The sequence below is a fragment of the Drosophila novamexicana genome, unplaced genomic scaffold (assembly GCF_003285875.2).
Source record: "Drosophila novamexicana strain 15010-1031.04,08,12 unplaced genomic scaffold, DnovRS2.1 tig00000009-arrow-pilon, whole genome shotgun sequence".
Lineage (NCBI taxonomy): Eukaryota > Metazoa > Arthropoda > Insecta > Diptera > Drosophilidae > Drosophila > Drosophila novamexicana.
In genome coordinates this window covers 3,031,795-3,056,051 of record NW_020824766.1, presented here as the reverse complement: position 1 = coordinate 3,056,051, position 24,257 = coordinate 3,031,795, and the positions used below count along the sequence as shown (strand labels likewise).

Genomic DNA, 24,257 nt, shown 5'->3' with positions numbered 1-24,257 from the left:
AGGGCGTAACCACAGCCCCCACGCCACGCCCACGCCCCCCCCTGCCTACGCGCCCACAACAAGCTGAACGCAGCGTGCGTGAAAAATGTTTGAAACTCGCGTGACTTCTTAGTCTAAAAGTGTGAGTCGTAGGGCTTCCCTCTTCTTCCACCCTCTCTCTCCTTCCTCGCCCCCCCCCCCTCTCTTCCTCCACACCCCTTCAGCCCATTCGTGCGCTGACACACTTCCATTGAGGCGCGGGCCCCGGGCCAACCGTGTGACATCGTTCTGTCGCCTTCACCCGCTCTCTCTCCCTCTCTCTCTCTCTCTCTCTCTCTCCCCCTCTCTCTCTAATGCAGCAGCCTTAGAAATGCCTGCGCCATCGCAGTCTCGATGCCCATTTCTGCTCCCACTTCCCTCTTGGGCCATTGGACAACGACTTTGTCGTCGTCTTCATCAGCGACTGCAATTCTCATTTTGCTGTAGCATCGGCACTTGGAGCAGCTTTGGTCGTCAACGTTGGCCCACTTGTGCACCACATTGGGCAGCTCTTGAGTGGCTTCGCCGTGCGCCCAGTCCCCAGACAATCAAAACCAATTGCCTGGCCACCTGGGCATCATTCGCTCCAGCCAAGAGGCCGCTTATTGCAGGTCAGTTTCTAGCTGGAATGCGCCATAAATTCAAGAGTGTGACAAACAATCGCAGAAGATTTATTTAACATAAGCCAAACGGAGATTTTTACTGCATTTTATTTGTTTGGTTAAGTTATCAGGGCAAGGCTCGAAGCAACTCCCCGCCTTAAGTTGAGGTCCATTAAGCTGGTTTGCTGAAAACTTAAGCCCAGGTGTTAGTTCAAATTGTGGCTTGTTATTTATTTTCCAAGTTCTTATGAAACAATTTAATTTTAGAAATTCACAATTGCCCGTTGTACTGAAAATATTGCCAGCCGTAAATATTTTCATATACAAAATGCGGGCTAAATTTGATGCCAAGTCTTTAGAGGCAACGTCTTTTAAGAAATTGATGCCTCCTTTAAATGACTTTATTTCGAGCTTTTTAACCAAATTTGGTTCGATTCTCGTTTAAATGTTGAGCTGTTTTCAAAAATAATTTAGTTTATGTTTCGGTTCATAGTAAAAAAGACAATTTGAATCCTTGGCTCAGTCTTGTTAGCTATTTCCAAAAGTCTTCTAACTATATCAACTAGATATATAGTTGAGTAAGCAGGGCCAAGTAAATACAACAATTAGTTAAAAATACTAAGGAACTGTGGACTATATAATTGAAGTAATATACATATGTTATAGAAGGATCTAGCTTATTAAGAAATATGAACAAAGCAAGTGAGGAAAAGCATATGCTTTTAGCTTATCGCTCTGGCAGAGTATATAAGCGTTCATTTAGGTTTTTTGATCAGATTTGAACTTGTTAAAACGTAAATTTGCAACTACTTTATAATAAATAAATTCGACCTTAAATAATACAATTTAACTAGAATTGTCAAGATCATGAACTTCTTTAGAGACCAATTTGCTTAAAGTGTCTCATTTATGTGTCAAGCCATAAAACAAAGTACCTAACTTTTAAATTTCAAGTTCCTTCAAGCTCTATAAACACAAGAAAAGAAGATCAAAATATAAACACAAACTAGACTCATTTGAGTTGGAGCCATTGGCAAATCGAGGATATGCAAGCCATAAAAATGAATGCCCATCAATTAATTTGCAGCATAACAATAATACATAATACCCCTCACATTATAATAGATCTATGGACCACTTAAGCCAGACAGCAGCTAATCAAAGTCAGTCATAAGTCCGACTTAGGTAAATATATAATCTGCGAGAAAATACAAGCGCAATGAGGAAGTGATTTGATTAATGCACAGCAATTCATTCATATACCAAGTGGCAGGCTGCTAGGCAAGTTCGTTTCCTGAGTCTTTTCACAAATTTGTCACAAAAATTAAATATTGTTTGCGCTGTGACACAAAAAGCCGCCGAGACAAAAATGCAAATGCTGTTCGAGAAAAATGCAAGAAAATGCAGCCATGTGCAACACGAAAAGCCAAGGAAGCAGCCCAAAAAGCGCACAAATTTCCGCAATTTTCAAAGCTGAAAACCGCAAAAAAAAAAAACAAAAAACAAAAAACAAACAAAAAAAATAAAACAACTGCTGGCTGCAAGTTGTGAAAACTAAATGTTGCATAATGAAATGGATGCGCGAAATGTGCAACGCCCTGCCCCAGCACCCCGACCAGTCGCAACACACCCCCCCCCCCCCCCCCCCCCCCCCTACACCCGACCCCCTTAACGCGGCAGATGCCACGGCAAAAGAAGCTGAAAACTTGCCAAACTCCCAAGACGGGGTTTTTTTTTTTAATTTTATTATTGTTGCTGCTGTTTTTGTTGCAACTGCCACAGAGTGTGGCACAAACGCAACTGAACTTGTTATGTACTTTTTCGTATGCTATATATGACAGTTGAAAAAAAAACGATTGAAAAGAAGAGAAACAAATAGAAACCCGCCAGAAAAGCCAAAACAATAAACATGAAATATTTTAAGGCCTGAGCGCGTCGTGACCAAGTTTGGATTTTCAGCCACCGAAATTCACTTTCAAATGCCTCGACGGACACTCGTAAATCCATGTATACAACTATTTATGTTTTATCTAAAATGATTTTTGGTTTACTTCTTTTTCTTCTTTGCTTTGTTTATCTGTAGGGCTTTTTATGGGCATCGCGTGCGGTGATAAATCTTGCTCTCGATATTTAATGACAGCTGCGCGTGTTTTCTTGTCGCCGAAGCAGCAGATACCCTTCCAGACATAAATTATTTATATAACTTCTATAGCTATCAGGCTGCAAAATATATTAATTCTAAAATGTTCTAATATTTATTCAATTGTTTTACAAATTTAAATCAATTATTTGCCTGCTCAAAGTATTTACATAAATTATACAATTTTCCGCCAGCGTATTCAGAGCTGTTAGTAAATTATTTTCGAATAGTTGTTGATCATTATGTGCGTTTAGAAAATATGAAATTAGTCGCAGATACTTAACTAGAAATGGCCTTCACTTTGCAATTTGCCGTTGCTTTTGGCCCAGTTGCGCGTTGCTTGCATAAGAAAATTGTTTGGCTCCATGTGGAGGCTAGCGGGCATATTATGCCATATCAAAAAAACAAAAAAAAAAAAAACAAATTGCTTTGCCCAGATTAAAATCATATTTGAATCTAATTGACGCCTAATAAGCACAGTTTTCACCTTGAACGAAATGCCATTAAATCGTTTTTAAGACTTCACTTTTGACTTAAAGTTGAGATTGATTGTTTGATACCCACAATTTATCTGGTATTTTATTTGATCAATAAGTTGTTATAGAATAATAAATCAATACTAGTAGAAAGTAGAAGATTTAATACCCTTAAAAACATTTCCCTTTTGCAGATATGTGCAAAAGATCTTTCCCTTAGCAGATATATGATATAGCGGTCCTTGGTTGATAAGATCTTGCAGATATATGAGAATCATAATGAAACTTATCATTTTTCGAGTTTGATCAAGTTATGTTAAAATTAACAAATTTTACAGATCAGCACCAACTTTTCGGCCAATTGTTCCTATGTGGCATTGATATAGATTTACAGTTTGGGTAAGATATCTTGATTAACAAAAAAGTTTTCAGTACAAATTCCTAATTTTCGACCGATCATTCTTTTAGCAGCTATGTAATATATTTAGTTATCCGATGTTGGTTAGATTTTGCAAATATGCGAGGTGCATTGTGAAACTTATAAATGCATAGTTTGACTAAGATATCTGGATAAACCGAAAAGTTCTTAGTACCCAAACTGTTAATATTGATCTAGAATGCGTGTACCTAATGGAGTCGAAGAAGTCTCCTTCTCTACGTAACACATTTTATGATGAAATTATAATACCCTTATTTATTTGTTTTAAAAATTGAATTTATAAGCAAACCCAAATTGTTTCATCTTTTACCTGCGCCTGCACGTGAGCAAGCGCCATGGAAAGCAAATTTAAATATCTTTATTACCTCGTTAACTACTTTAAACTGGAACAGCAAAAACAAACAAAAGAGAAAAAGGTAAACTTACCCTATAAACGCCATCAACGAGCTTTGTAATTTCTTCGGCCTCCATTGTTGGGCTTTTCGGACGTGGATTCAAATTCGACTACGGCTCTATCGATGAATGGGCAGAGGCAACCCGAAGTCTGGCTGTCTGTCTGCAGCTACTGGGAATTGAGGATTGAAGCGGCAAATTCACTTTCAGCTGCAGCGCCCAGAGGCAGGTCTGACGGAATGGGACTGCACTCGATTTTCACTTTCTAAAGTGGCACAAACATGTACACACACACACTGGCACGCACACACTGGCACACACACGCTGGCGCTCAAAGACGTTGAACCGGGCCAAAATGTAAACTTGTAACTTTGACTTTCGGCGCAGAATCTTGGAAATCTTGTTTTGAACCGCTTTGGATAATGTCGTGACTTTCTTTTCGGCGGCCACACGAAGCTACGGCCACGTAACCAACTAAATTAAATGCCAACACGATAAACGAGCCAACTGTTTGTCGGCTTTCAGCTTCTCGACGGCTTTTTTCTTTTTCTGCTAGACTTAGCGTTTCGAGTATTTGTTTGCACGACAACTTTTCGGCTACTTCTGCCGAATTACACGAACTACAGTTTCCGATACGTGAGCTGAGCTGATTGAGTTATTATCAAAGGCACTGTAAACAGAAAGAGAAGATTGGAAATTAAGTATTTGACATTGAAACCAAGTGTCGGCATTATAAAAGAAATTTGATTTAATTATACGTAAAATAAAGTCGATCTATACATGCATTTATATATATTTATATTTATATAATATCTCTTAGAATCGTCCACTTTTAAATATTGCCCTTCTACGCGATTCTCATGATGCCAAGTAAGCCATACAACCTTTCATGCTATGATTATTATTGATTTTGTCTCTGCTTTCTCGCTCTCTCTCTCTTTGTCTCTTTCTCACGATCCCCCATTTTGGGTAAGTACACATCTATATATATATATTAAAATATAAATTAGAATACATCTTAATGTATTTTAGAACTTAGTTAAAAGCTTTTAAAGACTTGAACAGAGCTCTAGTACTATGCAGGAAAATATTATCACCAGCCAGATTGTAAATAATAGAAAACTTCCTACTAAACTTACAAGCAAGCTAACAGCAATAAAATACCACAATTCAGTATATACTTCCATGAGCAAAAATCCACTAAAATATACCTTGGAAACCTAACGCCAATTGAGAGTTCTATGAAGCAACCGCATTGTTTGATCGATATTCAAAACAGTTTTTGGTGTGTGCCTCACTTCAGTTGGAAAATAAAAATATTACAAAATGAGTAAACTGGATGATCTTTTGGCCAAGAAGAAAACTGTGGTGCCAGTTTTAGATCTGAGCCGCAGCAATATCCAATCAATTGAGGAGTTCAAGAGGCTAATGGAAAAGGTGCCAGACTATAAGATGCGTCCGATTAAAGTGCGTGCCGAGGAAATAAAGATACGGGAAAAGGATTATTCCTTCAAAATGCCCAAAAAGGAGATGCGCAAGCTACTGAAGCATAACGGGGAGCGGGAGGCGCTTTACACCTATGCCGATCCAATGCCCAGCGAAATGAAGGATGTTGTGCTCATGGAACTGTGCGCTGTGCCCATCGACTGGAAAATGTTGACCACGCTGCGACCCAAGTCCAAGCTGGAAGAGGAGTACTTCAGTCGCATGGTCGAGATGGGCAAGCTGGAACTGAAGACCGAAGCACGGGACAGGCGCGAATTCGCACTAAACAATTGCATCAGGAAAATCAAAAACAAATCGGGCATTGTGGAAACGCGCCTCATCACCTGCGAATCGTGCGGCGAGGAAATGTGCTGGGGTAAGTAGCACAAGTAATAATATTTGAACTGTTATCACTTAAAAGTATTACAGGTAAATGGTGTGGAGACTTCAACTACGATTTGTATGTGCGCGTTGAGGCCAAAGTGCTTAAGCCGAAGCCCCTGGCGAATACGGCCAACAAAACAAAGCTCAATGGACGCAAGAAATCGACCATAGTTTCCACCAAAATTAAAGTCAAGAAGTCACCAAGTGCAAAACAAAATTAAAGCGCCCACAACTACAATTTTTACCTTTTTACATGACCAACATTTGAGTAATTGCTTGTCATTAATGCGTTGTGTTTGTTGACCAGAGAATTACAACATAAATTTAAATTAATTAAACTGAAATACTCGCCTTGCTCTCAACTGTTCTATTTATTCCAAGCGAACAGTTCTGGTAAATAACAGACTCTCGGTAAGTCAATTTCTAAGCGAATTGCAGCATTCTCACACTGCTTAACAGAGTCCTAACATAGGCGGCATAACATTACGCTGTTAACGTTGATAACATGCAATCAGAATTAGGTTATGTCGCATTATTTCTGCTCAATGGAAAATTTATTCAAAAGAAAAATATTAATAAGTGATAAGTAGGGTAGATGCCACAAGATTCGTAAATTCCCCAAAATGCAAAACAGTAGAAATTTTCAAAACAGTCAGAAAGACAAACATTTAGCCGGCACAACAAAAAACAAGAGCAACAACAACAATAAAAGCCAAAAGCAACGCTCAAAATGAAATGGCTAAAATATTTAAATTGCCACTAAACAACAACGGAGGCAAATGGCCATTAAGGCAACATAAACAAGCCAAGTCTGAGGCCGACGCGCGTTGGCGACAACGTTCCCAGTGGCAGCCCCCACATGGTCGCGCCACTTGCTTGTGCAACGATTTGTGCAAGCCTCCAACTCTTGTTCTTCCTCTCTCTCCCCCTCCTCTCTCCCTCTCAGTCGCTCGAGAAGAATGCATTGGCTGTGTCTCCGCCAGCGCTTGCACAGCTTTTGATTACTAATGAGTTCAGTTCAATTGAGTTCGGTTCGGTTTCTGTTTCTGTTTCGGTTAGCCGATAGCTCTGATTTATGTGCTTTATTTATGGAAATCTCTATTCGCGTTGAAATTGAAAATTTACTTTGAATATCAAATTTATAGCATAGCACAGCATGTAGCCAACATGAAGTTTGGCCCTCCGAGAGTGGAATTTCAATTTGAACAGCACCAACATTTTAGCATGAAGGTTCTGTAATATGCCCAATCAAAAAAGAAGGGAACTCGCGCAGAAGCTACTCTCTAGCTCTAGGAGAATTAAAGCCTTGGCGGCTGATATCAATAGTAAAGGGTATCGACACGGAAGTCTTTGAATTCAATTGAAATGTTGGCATTGTCTTGTTAAACTTTCAACGCGTCAACAAGTGCTGGGCCTAAGCTACTTTCAGATCGTGTCATCCATCTATAAGCTGAAGACGTGCCGGCGATTACGTGGGCACAAGTCTCGTTGCTGTAAGGAAAATGAAATGATACTCAAATAAAAAACAAAAAAAAAATAATAATAATAACGTAAAAATAAGAGTAACAGTAATGAAAACGCGAAGAAAACGCATGGAAATCTTACGAAATCGATTTCGAGCTGACGTATTTCCAGATTTCAAGACGTAAGATAAACAATCTGGAGATGAGCCCAAGTGAGAGTGCAGACTCGCGAGTGGGAAAGAAAGTGTTTGCTTTTAGTAGATAGATTTCACGTGTGTATCTTTCAGTTTGTCGCCACGCCCCGCTGCGCCCCAGTTAGAATTTCCATGATGGCTAAACAAAAGACTTAGGCAACGAACTGGCGAGGCATACAACATTCCACAGGCACTCGCAAGGCTGCCGCTTGCGGTCAGCACTGACAGCCAATACCCTGAGATACTGTAGCTGCAACTGCAGCTGCAGCTGAAGCTGAGACTGCGCTGCACAGCGCGTAGCTCGATTACGAGTATCTTGCAGATGCACAACGATAGAGTCTCGGGCTCGTACTTGCACTTGCCGCCTTTTCGCTCAATTTATGAGCCAACTGGCTGGCAGGCGGCGTTTAATTACGAGTCTGCTATGCAAAAACGTTGTTTAACAATTAAGAACAAGGCTAACTTGACAATCTGGCCAGCCCAGCTCGATAGACAGCCGGCAGCTGCAGTTAAAAAACTTGTCCACTTGACTGACCATGATAACAGCACAACGAATGGAATTCTAACTGAAAATACCAATGTTTGTTTTCTAATTATTTTGATGCTGTGTTTATTAACTTAATCTATGATTATTCAAAGTCGATCTAGTTACCAACTGGAATTAGCAGAAGATCTGTGCTGCCTTCCAATTCAAGTTTTATACTCATATTCCCTTTAGTTTGGAAATCGAACATAAACTCATGATATATGACTTCCCTTTCCTGCCCGGAGAATCTTCAGTTCCGCATCGATTTGTTAGAGGTTTTGTTTGGTTTGGGTTTTTGGAAAACTTTCGCCAAATCGACAAAAGTCAACAACAATTTTCCAAACATCAGCTAGACAGACAACTTTAGGCAGCTGTCCAACAGCAACAACAACAAACGGTTAAGGCCAAAGAGGCAGGCATGCAGTCAGACGCAGCTTGGTGAGGCACAAAACCCTGGGCTGTTATTATCAAATGCTCATCATTAACATTTGCTGGCTGCTGTTGCGGACTGAGTGGAGTGGATTCGAGCTGCGCCGAGATCTCGACGTTACGATCAAATTGCAGCACATGCGAACACACGTGTGACGGTGACGGCGACGACTCGCTGGGTAGCACAAAAAGATTGTTGTTGTGAAAATGAAATTAAGCTAAAGACTGAAAACTGAAGACGCCAACGGGCTGAACATTGTAACAGGCAATGCACAGACATGAACAGATCGAAGGGGCGGCGGGAGCAGGCGGGGCTGAGCGCTAAATTGCCGCCAGATACATTTGCAAATGAGTCTTAGACATAACAGCAACAACAACAACAACAACAACAAAACAAGAAATAAAAACAATAACATTGTAAGCCGATGCAAATTGAGAGGCAAAGAGTCTGCGGCGCCCATTGCCCCCTCTAGCCGTACAAATTATATTGGCAGTGAAAGTAAAAGTTTAAGTTATTTTCTTTGGGCTGTCGAACCGAACTCATAACCAAAAGGTGCAAAAAACAGCACTGAGGTCTTCAAATCAAATTAACATATTTCTAGTTTTTGCTCTGCAGCAACTATTTCAGGCGGTGTTAACAATTGCTTTAAATTGGCATCTTTCAAATAGTTAAGACATGTTAAAAAACAAACACAAGCTGACAACAAGCCAGAGACAAGCAGATAAAACACACAGCTTTAAGAAATGTCGCTTAGTTAACCCAAAAATGTTATTTAGGAAACTTATTGTTTTACAGGGTATCTGCCTGTCAATCGCAGCTTTTTTTACCCTACCTGCCAATACATATAACCTGCCAATACATATAACATGCTTACAGGGTATCTTGCAGTCAAACGCCGGCTTAAATGCCTAATGACTACCTCCCAATACATATAACGTGCTTACAGGGTATCCGACAGTCAAATGTCTTCTTAACAGCCTATTGACTCTTCATCCCAACATATATAACGTGCTTACAGGGTATCCGGCAGTCAAACACCGGGTTAAAAGCCTAATGACTCTACCTCCCAATACATATAACATGCATACAGGGTATCTGTGCAGTCAAACCCCGGTAAAACAGCCTCTTGACTCTACTTAACAATACATATAACGTGCTTACAGGGTATCTGGCAGTCAAGTGCCATCTTAACAACCTCTTGACTCTACTTTACAATACATATAACGTGCTTACAGGGTATCCGACAGTCAAGTGCCATCTTAGCAGCCTATTGACTCTACCTCCCAATACATATAATTTACAGGGTAACTGGCAGCGTTTTAGTCTTTCGCCCAACAGAGCCAAAGCTAAAAAAAGAAGCATAAACAATTTCTGGCGGCGTTCTATTAACCCACTAGCCGTTGCTGTTGCCGCAGTTGTCTCGTAATTGGCCACACCTAGCACCGCCTATCCATGGGTAGCTTCGACCCGGACCCGATCGTGACTTCATTTTGCAACGTTGCGCACGTAGCTGCCGCATTTCTGGAATCTCTGAATGTTGTTGCTGAGAGCAGAGCCGTCATAAATTAGGTGTAGATGGCATCTCAAAGTGCCGTCCCGGCATCCTCCCCGCATCCACACACACAAGTCTCGTTGCACACAACAGCTGGATGGGTGTGACTGTACTATAAGACTAGGATGTGACTAAGAGGAGAGACTGAACTAGCATTGACAATTAATATGGACTTTGTTTCAATATCTTGTCAGGGAGAGTGTGTGAGAAGATAATATAGTTTATTTGTATCTTGTGTTATTAAATGTATGTCTTTCTGTTCTATTTTTGCTGCATTCTCACAGTTCAGTACATGTTCAAAGCTGCCCTTAACATTAATGCTTAACATACTCTGTTAAGTTACATGGGAACTGCTGCAAGAGTGACCGTGTGCACTTCTGTTAATACATGCTATTGATAATGTGACGTCACGATCTTACCACGTAACATATTATGTCTGAACAAGTTTTGAATATGCATCGAATTTGTTGTTTTCTTTTTGGGATAATTATACCCGTATAAAAGGTTCTAATATTTTGTCATGATATGTGTAACGCATAGAAAGAGACACATATATGTAGATCAGCATCAACAACTTAGTTGATGTATCCGTCTGTCTGTTTCTATGTATTGTTCTCCCAGCTTTCTGTTGCATGCGGGATATACATATCGGAACCAGCCGGATCAGATCATCTTAGAAACGATCGGTCGAGAAGAAGGTTCTAGTACGAGCAACTTTTGAGTTGCTCAAAACTCGCTTGCTATCAGAGCCCGTAGATCATATAGCTGCCATATGTACGATCGGTTAAGATATCTTGACGAACCTTGGCACTTGCTAGTTTCATTATGCTGCCTATATAATGAGCCAAATCTTATCAAGATCGTACTACTATATTCTGCAATTCTATAATCGAATCGGTCGATAAGCATGTTTGTGCTTGGACAACTTTTCAGCCTTCGTCAAACTCAAAAATTTGTAACAGTTGTTGCACCTTTAAAAGAAATTGATTAATTTGATTTCTCGTTTTGACTTTTTTCAAAGAGCTTTCCCAATCCCAAAATATGCCATCCGACATCTTCGTATTATAATCGTAGTTCTTGCCATTTAAATTGTTGGAATATTAAAAATACATTTGCAACAATTATTTGAATTAAGTTGCAACAATGAACACCTTCCTCTACAAAAAACGATATCACCTGCCACCGCCATAGTCTACATCATTATCACGATCGAATGATGTCAGTTGCTGATAGTTGAGGTAAATCAAACCATCCCTTGTTGCAGCCTTATCAGAGATTCTCAGTGAATTGTGAATTGTTCATATCTGTAGTATTTGATGGTACCATCAAAATCAAAAGAGCTCATGGGGTCGGGCGCGCGTCAAGCGTTGAATCTTCTCCAGTCCCAAGAAGAAGTCACCTACAAAGTCACCAAAGCCAGCACGATATGTTTAGCTTTTTGACTTCTTTTGTTTCTCCAGCTGCTCTTCATAGTCCTGGACTTTTAAGGGATTGGAATTGAGTTTACCCATATTCTCTTTTATCGATAAGACGTTGTTCGTCAGCTCTTTATGTGCCTCGATTTTCCTGCAGTTGCTTAATTTCTCTGTCTTTGCCTTCAACTTTATTGTTATTGTTTTCAATTTCGTCCTACTCTGCCTTGTATATGTACTTTCCGCACTCCTCCTCCGCTATTCAGTACGATTTATTTTCTGCAGTCCACACAAATATTAAATAAATAATTGGAGCTTACCTCATTTTCGTTAGCCAGTGCTTCACCTTTGATCAGGCTTATATATATTATATATAGAAACACAAAACGTTTCATTTTGATAGCACTCCGATTTGAAATTGCAATGTGGAACTCAACTGCATTCGACGTGCGTGAAAAGAGACTGAAACGTCAAAATCAGACGAAAATTGGCGTCACCAACTGTCTCGAACTGATAATAGATAAGCCGAGGGTAAGCAACTGCCAAAAGCGATACCAACTTGTCTGTGCCCGACTAGGCGATACCCTGCACACAGAGTAAACCATGCTTTGAGCCAAGCAAATACACTTCTTACTTGTTTACCCATTTAATAAATAATTTTAGATTTGTGTGTTTACAACAGCTTTCAAACAAGTCGCAAAGGCAACAACTTGTTCAGTTTTGCCATATTCTGGCCAGCACAAGACCTTATAAATCGGCTGACAATTGCAAATCAGAATAATATATCACTTGGAGCCAACTGCAGAACATTGCCAATAAGAATTATTGTATGACTGTGTGCGTCAGTGCCAAGGAATGCGACCTTGAGCTGTCGTCGTCGTCGTCGACGGCTGTTGAGATGTCGTGACTGGCCAGGCCCGGGCTCGGTCCCTGACGAATAACAAGTACAGCTGAGCGGCAAACAAGGGGCAAACGCTTAAAGGTACTCACAATAAATACGCTATCGAAGAAGCCGAGAAAGAAATCGGCAATCAGAAATCAGCATCGCAGCAGAAAATAGCACAAGTCTCATACAATAAAACACGTTTGACGAACGCTTTGATGAAGATGAAGATTGAATATCTGTCAGATACATGTGCGCGGGCAACAACAGCACACACACAAACACACACACACACACACACTGACAAATGTGGCAACCAACCGCTGTAACACAAACAACGACAGCGTTCACTTTTATTTTCAGCATTGCAACCGCAAAAACAACAACAACAACAACAACAATCCAAATGGCACAACAAGCCAAATAACAAAGATCAAATGTAGTCGAGTCTCAGAGAGAACAAAGCAACAACTACAAATATGCGGTACTTATTTCAACTGTGTTTGCTAGTACTACATATACCCTGTAAAACATGTGCAGTTGCTAAAGAGTATACCGATCGCAAAAGACCTAAGTTGCTATCAAAATTGAATTTTATTATAGGGTATCAAAATCAAGACAGAGTCACATTTGCACAATGAAACACTTTGCATTTGAGACGAAAATATAAGTTGTGTATTAAATTAAATCAATATTAAATATGCTATATTCTTTTATTTAAATATATCTATATGTATTAAAATTTATTTTATTTATGGTCAACTTTGAGTAGAGGTTTTTTGGCCATTTCCCAATATATCAAAATATAACATGCTTTTCATATTTTTTACATTTGTGAATTAATAGATTCCTAGGGTATCTCGCAGCTGTGCACTTTGGTGCTATTACTTTGTTTAACTTTCGCAAAGTTAGTTTACTCTGGACATTAGGAAAGGCTTCATAAATTGAAAGTCAAACAACGACTCCCACCTCGAAATCTAATGCTACCCAACAACTCGACACGTCTCAAGGTTATCTCTTACATATACATATATATATTAAAAGCGACTATATATATATATCTCACATACATAAATCAAGTGCGTATATACGATTCTTATAATTAAAGCTCTACAATTTGCGAGAGCTTCATTAGGCAGTTAAAATGCTTTGGCAGTCTAAAATGAGTTCTTGTTAAAGTCTAATTAAATAAGTAAGAATTATTTGTATTGAGCTCCGCTAATGAACATTTATTTATGGTCATATTTAAATATATAGATGGAATATATATTATTCGAACTGTTTACTCATAATTTCTATGAACATTTTATTCAGGGCATTCCTTTAGTTATCTTTAAATCTGGCATTTTAAAGTATAATTGACTAATGTTTAACTCTAATGATATTAGGGCAGCATTTATTGATGATCTTGATATTGTGAACATTCCAACTTTAGGTATTCACTTAGTTATCCATTTTACATTAGCTAAATACTAAGTTCCATCGATTTTTGTCAGCTTTTATATTTAACTTAAATTCTTGCCTCTGTTTTTGTTTACTTGATTACAGTTAGAAACTTTGAGCGCAACAAAATGCCAAATGGCAAAAGAAAAGTCAATGAACTCTTTTTTTAGTTATGCAGCTGGAGACCCAATTGCATAGTTTAACAAGCTATTGGCAAAACTGGACTAAGATTGTTATTTGTGGCGTGCCGTAGACATGATTAAAACAAATCTTTCTCAATTCGAAATGTTTGTGTAATTTTCGCAACGATAGCCGAAATTATAAAACCTGTTTTATGGCTGTGCTAGAATTTCGGTTGGCCACATTTGTCATATCATTTCTAATCATATTCTATTTAGTTTCTGTCTAAATTCAATTCGCAGTCGAAAACCGGTTTTAATACAGGCATATGTAATCGAAATTCCCTTAAGCAACTTTTTCTTTGATTGGGAATAATTGGGAATTTCGAGCTACTAATTAATCAATTTCCGTAGACTTTTTCAACATTTTGTCAAACAAGATTGCTTTGGAAGCTGAACACAAAAGCTCAACGGCTTCAAGTTTAGCTTGGCCATAAATAACAGATGAAGGCAAATCTTAGAATATGTTTTTGAAGTATTTCCTATAGCTGAGCCGAAACTGGAACTCTGTGCCATGACCAGTTCACAAATAAATGCCATATTATAGGAACCATTGCAAAGTCCAATTAAACTGGAGGCATCATCATTCATTTGGCTGCTCTTTGCTTAATTTAAGCAAATAAACGAGCGCGTCGAAACAAAAGACTTAGGCAACAAACTTGGCGCGTAATTACAGCTACGTGCCGCTGCGCATTTAGTGTTAACCATTTAAAACCCAAAGCCATAATAATAGGAAAAAGAAGCAAAAAGCGAGGCTCAGAGCAAACATACGCCAGGTTGGGCTGCTTGTGGGCAGCGCATGTAGAATTCAAAGAGCTGAAACAAAAGACTCAAACAACAAACTTGGCCTATGCCATGAAATTTTCATAATTAGCAGGCGTGCGAGAGAAATTCCAACGAACGTGACCAAAAGCGAATCAAAATCTTTTTTATATTCATATATAATAAGTATATAGATAATTTCTTTCAGAGTTAAAAGGCACAAACGTTGAAGCTGTGCACTCAAGTTATCCGTGCATTTAATTAGCCATTTTCACACTTTTCACTTTCAACAAGCTGCCAAATTGTAAGAGATATACATATGCATGTAACATATGGCCATATATAGCTATAGAGTCTGGCGATCTCTTCAATGAAACGCAAAAAAGCCATTAGGTTTGGCTTTGACAAGACGCTTGTATCTGTATCTTGTTGCTTCATCTGCGAACGTATCTGCCGCTTCCTCCGTTTAACTCTTGACTCTGCCGGCGACAGCGGCGACTCACTTTCAAGTGGCCAATTTTGAGGCTGCTTTTTTTTTCTCCTCCTCATCATTTTGTTTATTGAAATTTTCCCATTGCATTGAACTTGAAAGCGCTGCCCAATTTACAACTAGGCAAATTCACTTTGGCCATAAATCGCGCCGCGCATTGACCAAAAGTACAATTTCCACTCGAATCTCAACTTGTGGCCACGACTCGCCCACTAATGTATTTTTTGCATATGTTGGGCTTAACAAACTTTCTGCTTTGATAAATGCGCAATTAGATATTGAATTTTATTTGGTTTTTTTTCTTTTTTGCTGTCCACGCCAATTGCACAGCCAAAATATGAATATGAATAGTAAACAATCAAGTACCTATTTTATGTGCGGATGAGCTCAGTTTTGATTGGCATATTGTGAAGGCAAAATCACAAACCTGTAAAGGGAACAAAAATTGTATTTATTTATTAATTAACAAATACCATTAACATAAAGTTTGCTTTAAAGTAAGAGAGTAGAGATGATATTAATGCGCACAGAAGTTCCTTGCCTTTCACATGTAAACAAATCACAGTAAAACATAAAAAGTCACATATAAATATAAACAAGCGAATAATATATCAATTATTATAGGGAATACATACTGTAGTTAGGCATACATTGAGCATAATTTTTTTTGACTGAGCGCCAAAATATATGTGTGCCGTCTAATACTTTGAGTTGTATTAAGCAAAAGCAAATAGTATATAAGCGAGATTTTAATTATTTTTAAATATTTTTCAGATTTTCATCAATTGCATAAAGGTTTATTTTTAAATATTTCTATAAATAAGGGTTATATTTACAAGAGATTAACCGAACTTTAATAGAAATTTTAGATAGTTTCTTAAAGCCTTTTTTTAACTATCTATATTATAGATATATACAGAGTGTGAAACGAGAAGTATAATAGATATATAGATAGATGCCAAAACAAACTTTTCACATATTACCACAATATTTGAGCCTTAACTATTTCGCTTGTGAAAGCAAAGTCTGAGCCTAGGAAATTCTTAAACAAAGGCATTTCTTGCACACGCATAAACCTGATTAAAGTCGTGGCGACTTTTACTTTTCAGTTGAATGTTTGCCAAAGAAAGATACTTTTTAGCTAGTTAAAGCATTTTGGCGCTGGCATTATAGAGATTACTTATACAGATTTTTGCCCCCTTTCGCCAGCTGCCATCAATTGATGGAGGCAACAACCCAGACTCAATGCAAATGGACCATAATCAGCGCAGCGGGGCTATTAGCCAGCCACTCAATAAACAAAAAGCTAATTAAATCGTCTTGGTAATTCATAATACAGCGATTCGTCTAGCTGCAGACCGCACTCGACTGCCAGATACCCTGTGCCAATGCAAGAATTCGCTCGACTTTGATTTCATTTGCGTGTGTGTGTGTGTGTGTGTGTGTGTGTTAAATGCTATTAGGAAATTGTTACAAATTATCTGTGGCATGCACAAGTTGTTGTTTGTTTGCCTTTGTTGTTGTTTGTTTTACCCTAATGCGATTTGCATTGAATTTGGCACAAGATTTTCTTGTTGTTGTTGTCAGCCTGGGCTGGGTAATTGCATGGGTTGGGCTTAGACGGGGGCACCTGTACGGTCGCCCCACATAAATCATGGAGAACCGAAACTGTTAAATTTGCAGCAAAGCCTTTTAGGTGTGAACTCTCGCTTGCAATGCTGAGTTTTGGTTATGTTTGATTTATTTTTGGGTCAGTTTGGCAAACAACAAATCGAACTCAAGGCAATGCTCAGATACAAAATCAAATGTGGGTCGACATGCGTTCGATAAGTGCAAAGTGGGCTAAAAACTAAAATGAAATGCACGCAGCAATAGATCAGACATAAAAACAGTCAAATCTAGCTACAATTTCAGTCCAATTCAATTCAATTGGCAGATGCAAAGAAATAATCGCACAACTGGGCGTATGCGCAATTTCGTTCGTTTCATTCGTTCGAACACATTTCGGTATTTCGGTATTTGAAGCGTTTCGAGTGCCGAGTATCGAATATCAAAGACTTGTGTCCAAAGATTTTGATTGATTTTCTATGGAAATAACAAAATCAAAGCGTCCGAAATTGTAACAAAAGCCACAACACACAGCACACAAGTGTGCCACGCCCACAAAAAAATGATTGCCAAAATTGGGTGCCGCAGGTAAGCACATTGCCACATTCTACGGATTTCGAAGCAAGTTGGGCCAAAACTTTCGATTTCGAAACTGAATGCCAGACCGAAAACTTGTTATCAAAACAAAGGCGAGAGTCATTGAATGGAAATCGGAGCAATTGATATTTCTACATTTATTTTAATAACAATTTGAGTATAATTCACTCATTTTTTATGTTATTGTTCATATTTCATTTCATTGTGGAAAGCAGAAAAAGTCAAGGAACAGGTTTTCAGTAAGTTAAATGAAAATTGAGTGCAAATTTATAATTTTAAAATACATTAATGTTAGTTTAGAGTATGCTCTAATATATATATTAAATACGACAAATATGTTTGGCAATTTTTTTAAATATTTTTTTTATAGAAATATACGAATATAAGTTAAAATTGTAAAGTATATTAAATACGGCTGTAAAGCTCCCGAGAGTAAAAATGAAATGTTTTTGATATATATACTATATATAAGTTTGCTGACTTTAACAGGAATTCGATATCGATTTTTATCGATTGCTTGGAATCGATTATCGAAAACAAACTCGATCTGCGTAGGCAGTAGTAGGACCTACATCCAAAATTTCACGTCTCTAGCTCTTATAGGTTCTGAGATCCTTGCGTTCATACATACGGACGGACAGGCGGACGGACGGACGGACGCACGGACATGGCTAGATCGACTCGGCTATTGATACTGATCAAGAATATATATACTTCATGGGGTCAGCGATGCTTCCTTCTGCCTGTTACATACATTTGCGCAAATACATTATACCCTTTTTACCCACTTTTAATGGGTAAGGCTATCTACTTGCCAAATAGTTAAGATTTGATGACTTTATAGAGTAGGAGAAAACTTCGAGCAGAATACTCAGTAATCATCTCAGAGGACTCGAAGTAGTTCAGGCAAGGCATAGTTAATTGAAAGGTTTAAGTGAAAAAGGAGTACTTAGGGACATGGAAGATGAATAGATATTACCCAAATCATATTTCAACGAAGTACTAAAGAAGTAAGATAAATCAACAGAGGTCTACTGGAGGACGTAAACCGCACACGAGAATCCCAGCTTAAACCAATAAGAATTGTTTCTGCTTTCAAGATATTCATGAAAAATGAATTTAATCAAAATTTAATCATAATTGCCCGCTCTACTGAAAATATTGTGAACCTTAAATATTTTCAAAAAGAAAAAGCGCGCTAGATTTGACCTTGTTATCCTTTCCCTTTGAAATGTTAAATGAATAATATAATGTTAATAACATCTCTAAAAGTATTTCTTCTCAAATCTTTCAGAATGAAGTATTTCTAGTATGAAGTGAAAAACTATATATATATGTGAGTATATACTTCTACATTTAATAAAATCAATTTAAAATATTTTTTTATTAATTCCTGTCTCAAAATACCTATGAAAACTATAAAATGTTCAATTTATTTTTAATATATTTTTAAGATCCGTTTCTATTATCGTATAAACTTAGAATGCATTAAATGCTAGAAACATCTAGAGCCTATGAGAACGCAACAAATTGCATCCATTTGGAGCGCAAAGAATTTGTATGTCTGGTAATGCCATATCTGGAATTGGTTTATTTATGCTTTGTGCGTTGACTGCGATTTAAGAGCGGGAAACGTTCGGACTTCGATTGGGACTTCGATTCGGAGTTCGATTCCGATTTCGATTTCATAGAATCAATCGTGGTGAACTGTCTGGCTCGCTCGCACTGCCAGACAACTTTCAATGCAAATGCAGCTGCTCAGCGACTTGTTACCGTTACAAGGCGCTGCTATGTATAAGAGTGTGTGGGCTGCGGGTGTGGGAGGCGGGGCGCTGGGCAGAACGTGTTATGCATGTGTGCGGGGGGGAGCTATGCTGGGTGACATATTATACGGGGTTGCCTGCTTCACTGACTGATGAAAAAATGTGGTTACTGTTAATGTTAATGTTGTTGCTGCTGTTATTGCTGCTGTTGTTGTTGCTGTTGCTGCTGTTGTTGCTGCTGTTATTGCTGCTGCTGCTGTTGTTGTTGTTGTGGTTAACTTATGCACTTGAGCATTTTCCTAATTAAGTCGAGATATATATATTTTTTCTATAATCTTTTGAGTTTTATTTATGGTGCAAATGTTTTGTTTATGCTGGAATTTATGCAGGTGAATGGGAACTTTCAATGGGTTTTACCTTGGAATTGTTTAAGAAGTTGTTTATGCATTTATTTGCAAATAAATCGAATGAAAAATAAACTAAGAGACTATATTCGTATTTTCCCAAAATGTTTTCTTTGAAATATGAAAAGTCTGCCAAAGCGTGCCATAAATATTGTTTAATTTCGCCAAAAAGTGTTTTTTGTCAATCTCAACTTCAAACAGTTTTGCATTGAACAATTAATTTGCGTTTGCAAATGCCTATTCGATAGAAAAACCTGACAGTGAGGATTTTCTTTTTTGAGTAACATTCATGGCAAATGCTCGCAGATTTGCCTTGGCAAATGCAACGTGCTCCATGTGCCGGCTCAAGCCATTTCCATTGCCATCAACAACATTAACCAACAACCCGTCGACGAGGAGTTGGCAGTTTGTTTTGGTCTGGCCAAGACGAAGCCAAAGCTGAAGCTGAAGCTGAAGCTGTATCCAAACCTGGCCAAATGCTGATGAACTTGTTTGCGGCGGCCAACACGAAAAAGTGAATGGGCCGTGCGGGCAGGGAGGGGGGTAGGGGGCGTTTGTCGCCCCAACAATTTGGCTAAAGTTTAATAAACTTTATGAAATGTTGTCCCGAGTGGGAAATGCAGTCGCAGTACAACTTCAGGCAAAGTGCAAGACGGGCCGATAAAGGAAATTCAAGGAAAACCATCGAACAGGAAGAAAAAATCATTCACATTAGAAAGTTGATGCCAAAAAATTAACAAATATTACAAAAAAAAAAAAAAATTAACTAACTACAAATAGGGAAATCTGTAGACGCTTCTAGGGTATATAGATAACATATAGATGAAGTCGCTTTTGTAATATATATATATATATATATTCTACATATAAAAAGATATATATATATTCCTGATCAAAGAAGGCGCAGGCAGAGTATATAGATAGCATATAGATGCAGATGTGTAATATATATATATATAGATAGAGATATATATCGTAGATAATATATATTCTTGATCCTTTAAAAACTAGTCTCAGAGTCTTAAAAGCATACCCTCGAAATTTTTCAGTAGGTTCGGCTTTCTGTTCAGGCAATACGGAACATGGAATCGTAACTCTATATCTTTTAGGAATAATAAATGCAATTCTTGTGGGAAAACTTTATACAGATAGCTTGATTAAACTTAGAATTTAGTAGCTTTACTATGCTATTTATTTAAAATATTTAAATAATCGGACTGCGACCATATCACATAACTCTATAGATTCGTTTGAGAAATAGAGTTTTGCTAGGCAAACAACTATTAATCCGAATAAATATATATATATAATATATTATATATATTTTGTTTATTTATTTATTATAATAGTAGGTTTTGCTGTTAATATAAAATAAATAAAATAAAATAAAATACAAAAAAATTAAATTTATTTATATGAACCAGCCTTCAGCTGAACAATAGCAGGAACTTAAATGTAGATAGTATTAATAAATAATTACTTTATATTAATTATTTTTATTTATATATATATTTAAATTAATCTAAATTTTGAGTTATATTTTCTTTTATAGTTTGCTTAATTAGCTAAGCTTGTAAAACTGAGTTTTTTTTTTAATTTTATAATTTTACATATATTTTCTTAATATGAGCAAGTTTATTTATTACCGATCGGTATATATTTAAAAGTCAAAGCTGATTTATTTAAACATTTTAATGGAGAATATCTAGCAAGTTTTTATAGCTTGTGCAATCACATTGTGGGAGGTGTCTCTGGAGCAGCTCACACGAGAGTCGGGCAGCAGAAGCTGCCGGAGAAAGTGGACAAAGGGGAACGGATCGCCGCGAGGGCTATCATAACGAGCACAGGTATACGCCAGGTACACACCAGGTACACATATATGTACGTATGCAAAAGTGGATTGTCAGAATCGGGTAATAACATGTTGTACAGCAGCAGCGCGATTTTGTTATGTGCTGCACTCGAAATTGTATCTAATGGATGCGATGCTCAATAATGGCACACGGAAAGCAATCCAGGTGAGTGGCGGCAGGTGTGTAATTACCGCAGTGGACTCCTGGCAGTAGCCAGAAATGAACTGATAAGCGCATAATTAACAGTGGCAGCAGCCAGTAACCAGTTCCCAGTTCCCAGTTGGCGATTTCAAATTGGCATGCCCCCCACCTGGTCTGCCCCCACCTGGCGCAAAAAAATGCTGAAATATTTTTAAGGCGTGTTTCTTCGCTGATTTCAATAGATTTTGCGTTTTTTTCCTTAATGACTTTTGGCCATTTGCTATGGCCGCGGCTCTTGGCCAAGTTAATGGCTTTGCCTGGCTTTTGTTCTGCCAGAGAATTGGCTTTGATTTTCGTAAGTGATTTGCTTGCCGACACAGTAAGTGGCAAAAGACCGCTAGACGTAGCTGGCAGCTACCTGGACAAACTATCTGCATGCTAAATTCAAAGAACACCTGCTCAATGCCTCAAATGGGTCAGATGTCACACATGCCAAGCCTGGCTAACAGCCAGTCAAATTAATTAGCTTCAACAGTGTTTGCGAATTTCATTCTCACCTCCTTAATTGCATATATATATAAATGTATTTATATGATTTGAAAGTCTTTAAGCGAAGTATTTCAAACTGAAACAGGACTTCTATTAATTACCCTTCGTGAAATATGGCTGAAGGTCCTTCAGATATGCGAAACATTATCTTGATAAACAGACAAGAACATATTTATAAGCCGATTCTTACCATACAGAGCGAAATGTTGATAACATTTCTCACATATTTCAAGAGCATGGCAGAATTCGTATATGCCAAGAATGGGCTCAATATCATAATTTGCAACGGATCGCTCCTATAGCAGCCATATTATCATAATTATCATACATATATAGATATACATATATAGTGGTCCGATGCTTATAAGATTTTCCATATATGTAAGATTTCGAGTTTAAACTAAATACGAATATACAATACATACTTGAATTATGAAGATATTACCCTCCACATACACATAACACGACAAACTAAAATTAAATGGGGATTATTATATGAAATTGGAGAAAATTCACATTTACAGCGATTTTGAGATTTGACAAGAAAGAACGAGAAAGCAGATAGAAATTAAAACATAATAATCAAAGCATGAAAGGTTGTAAGGCTTACTTGACATCATGAGAATCGCGTAGAAAGGCAATATTTAAAAGTGCGTTTCTTTTGATTTGCAGAAGTGAGAAGTGATCTCTAGTCGGGACTAAGGTTTTCATTTGTATATATCGATTTAAATAGATGTATAAATAAATCAAATTTCATGTGATTCATGTGATATTGCAATTATTAGGGGTATTCCAAATTTTTGTCAATTACACTTTATTTTGTCATAAATTTGATAAACAACAATTCGAAGCATGCACATGTCGAATAATAAATTGCGAATTTGTTTTGTGCGCATTTAAAAAAATTCTGCGAACAGGCTTCAAGCAAAAAACAATAACAAGACATAGCTCATTAAATAAATGGCCCAAAATGAGAACAAGCCGCTTGCCAGTTAACAACAAAGAAGAAGAAAAAACAATCAGTAAAAACAACAACAAAGACAACAACTTGGAGAATTTGAGCGGCAAAGCACACCTTTAAAGCCCCACAGATGAGAAAGAAGAGTTCAATGCACGCAAATCGGATTAAGCAAAGAAATTAAGTAATACACCGTGCAGACAGATAGATAGACACAGATAGATAGATAGATAGATAGATAGATGTGCGGGGAAAATGCTGGCGACCTGTCATTGGAGAAATGGAAACGGAAAACCAAATCAAACGCAACAAAACTGAGAACCGAACCAAGCAGAATGTCAGGAAGTGCAGAAACGGGAAGCAAACGGTGGAGCAAAATGTGAGAACATGATATTAAATGGAAGTAAAGTCAATTAGATAGTCCAAAAAACTAGCAAAAAAATATATTTAAAAAAACGTAAAAAAATACTAAATAAAATACTAATAAATGCAAAAGATTTGATTTTAAGAAATATTTATTTAAAATTTTGATTAAAATATTTAAAAACTAACAACTTTATCAAATATGTCATCAATTACCGTTTCAGCACAAGCTTTAATAGTTTGTATCAGTGTTGGAAAACACGCGCTTACCTTTCAGTTCCTTAGCATTAATCCAATTGGAATTGAGCATTTAAACACCTGTGCACACTTTACACCTGCAACACAACTATTGTGTTTCAATTATTTAACAATTGTGTGTATTTTGTTTTGTTAACGTTTTAACTACTTATTTCGCATGATTTGCAACCGCTTTAAAATGCATAAGAAATACGCGCAGGCGTTACGAGTTTAAGGCTTGAAACAGGTACGGGGGCAGAGCTTGCCCAACCGATTGTGACCACAAAAATAACAACCGAACGCATCGAAGCTTAAAACTCAACTGACCGAAGCTTTCCAGCGCTCGAGCGCTGCCGCGCTCAAAAGCTGCGCGTGAGCGAGTTTAACCAACTTCAAGAAGCTTTGAGCAACACATTTGCATGCCAAGTCGCAGATGTGAGCGAGCTTTTGCTGCAGCTACAATTTGCATACCCAATGAGAGGCGTCTCATTGACTCCATTCAACTTGTTGAGA

The 24,257-nt window shown here is 37.8% G+C and overlaps 2 protein-coding genes across 2 annotated transcripts in view; one reads left to right on the top strand and one right to left on the bottom strand.

Annotated features, from left to right (window-relative positions):
- LOC115766909 overlaps nt 1-22,743 on the bottom strand; it is a 32,572-nt gene extending 9,829 nt beyond the window's left edge. Inside the window, 3 exon segments of the mRNA XM_030710991.1 lie at nt 4,102-4,738; nt 15,638-15,698; nt 22,632-22,743. Of these exon segments, the coding sequence (XP_030566851.1) occupies nt 4,102-4,146 (45 nt within the window). The 5' untranslated portion in view covers nt 4,147-4,738; nt 15,638-15,698; nt 22,632-22,743.
- Nucleotides 5,395-6,158, top strand: LOC115768925. Its single transcript, XM_030713661.1, has 2 exons — nt 5,395-5,929; nt 5,983-6,158. The coding sequence occupies exons 1-2, from the start codon at nt 5,395-5,397 to the stop codon at nt 6,156-6,158; spliced, it is 711 nt and encodes a 236-aa protein (XP_030569521.1).
- Nucleotides 22,744-24,257: the final 1,514 nt, after the last annotated feature.

What these genes read in the sequence shown, in the direction of transcription:
- LOC115768925 (XM_030713661.1), top strand. Translation starts at nt 5,395, where the DNA reads ATGAGTAAACTGGATGATCTTTTGGCCAAGAAGAAAACTGTGGTGCCA. An exon ending in CGGCGAGGAAATGTGCTGGG is followed by an intron (nt 5,930 to 5,982) that starts GTAAGTAGCACA and finishes AAAGTATTACAG; the next exon opens with GTAAATGGTGTGGAGACTTC.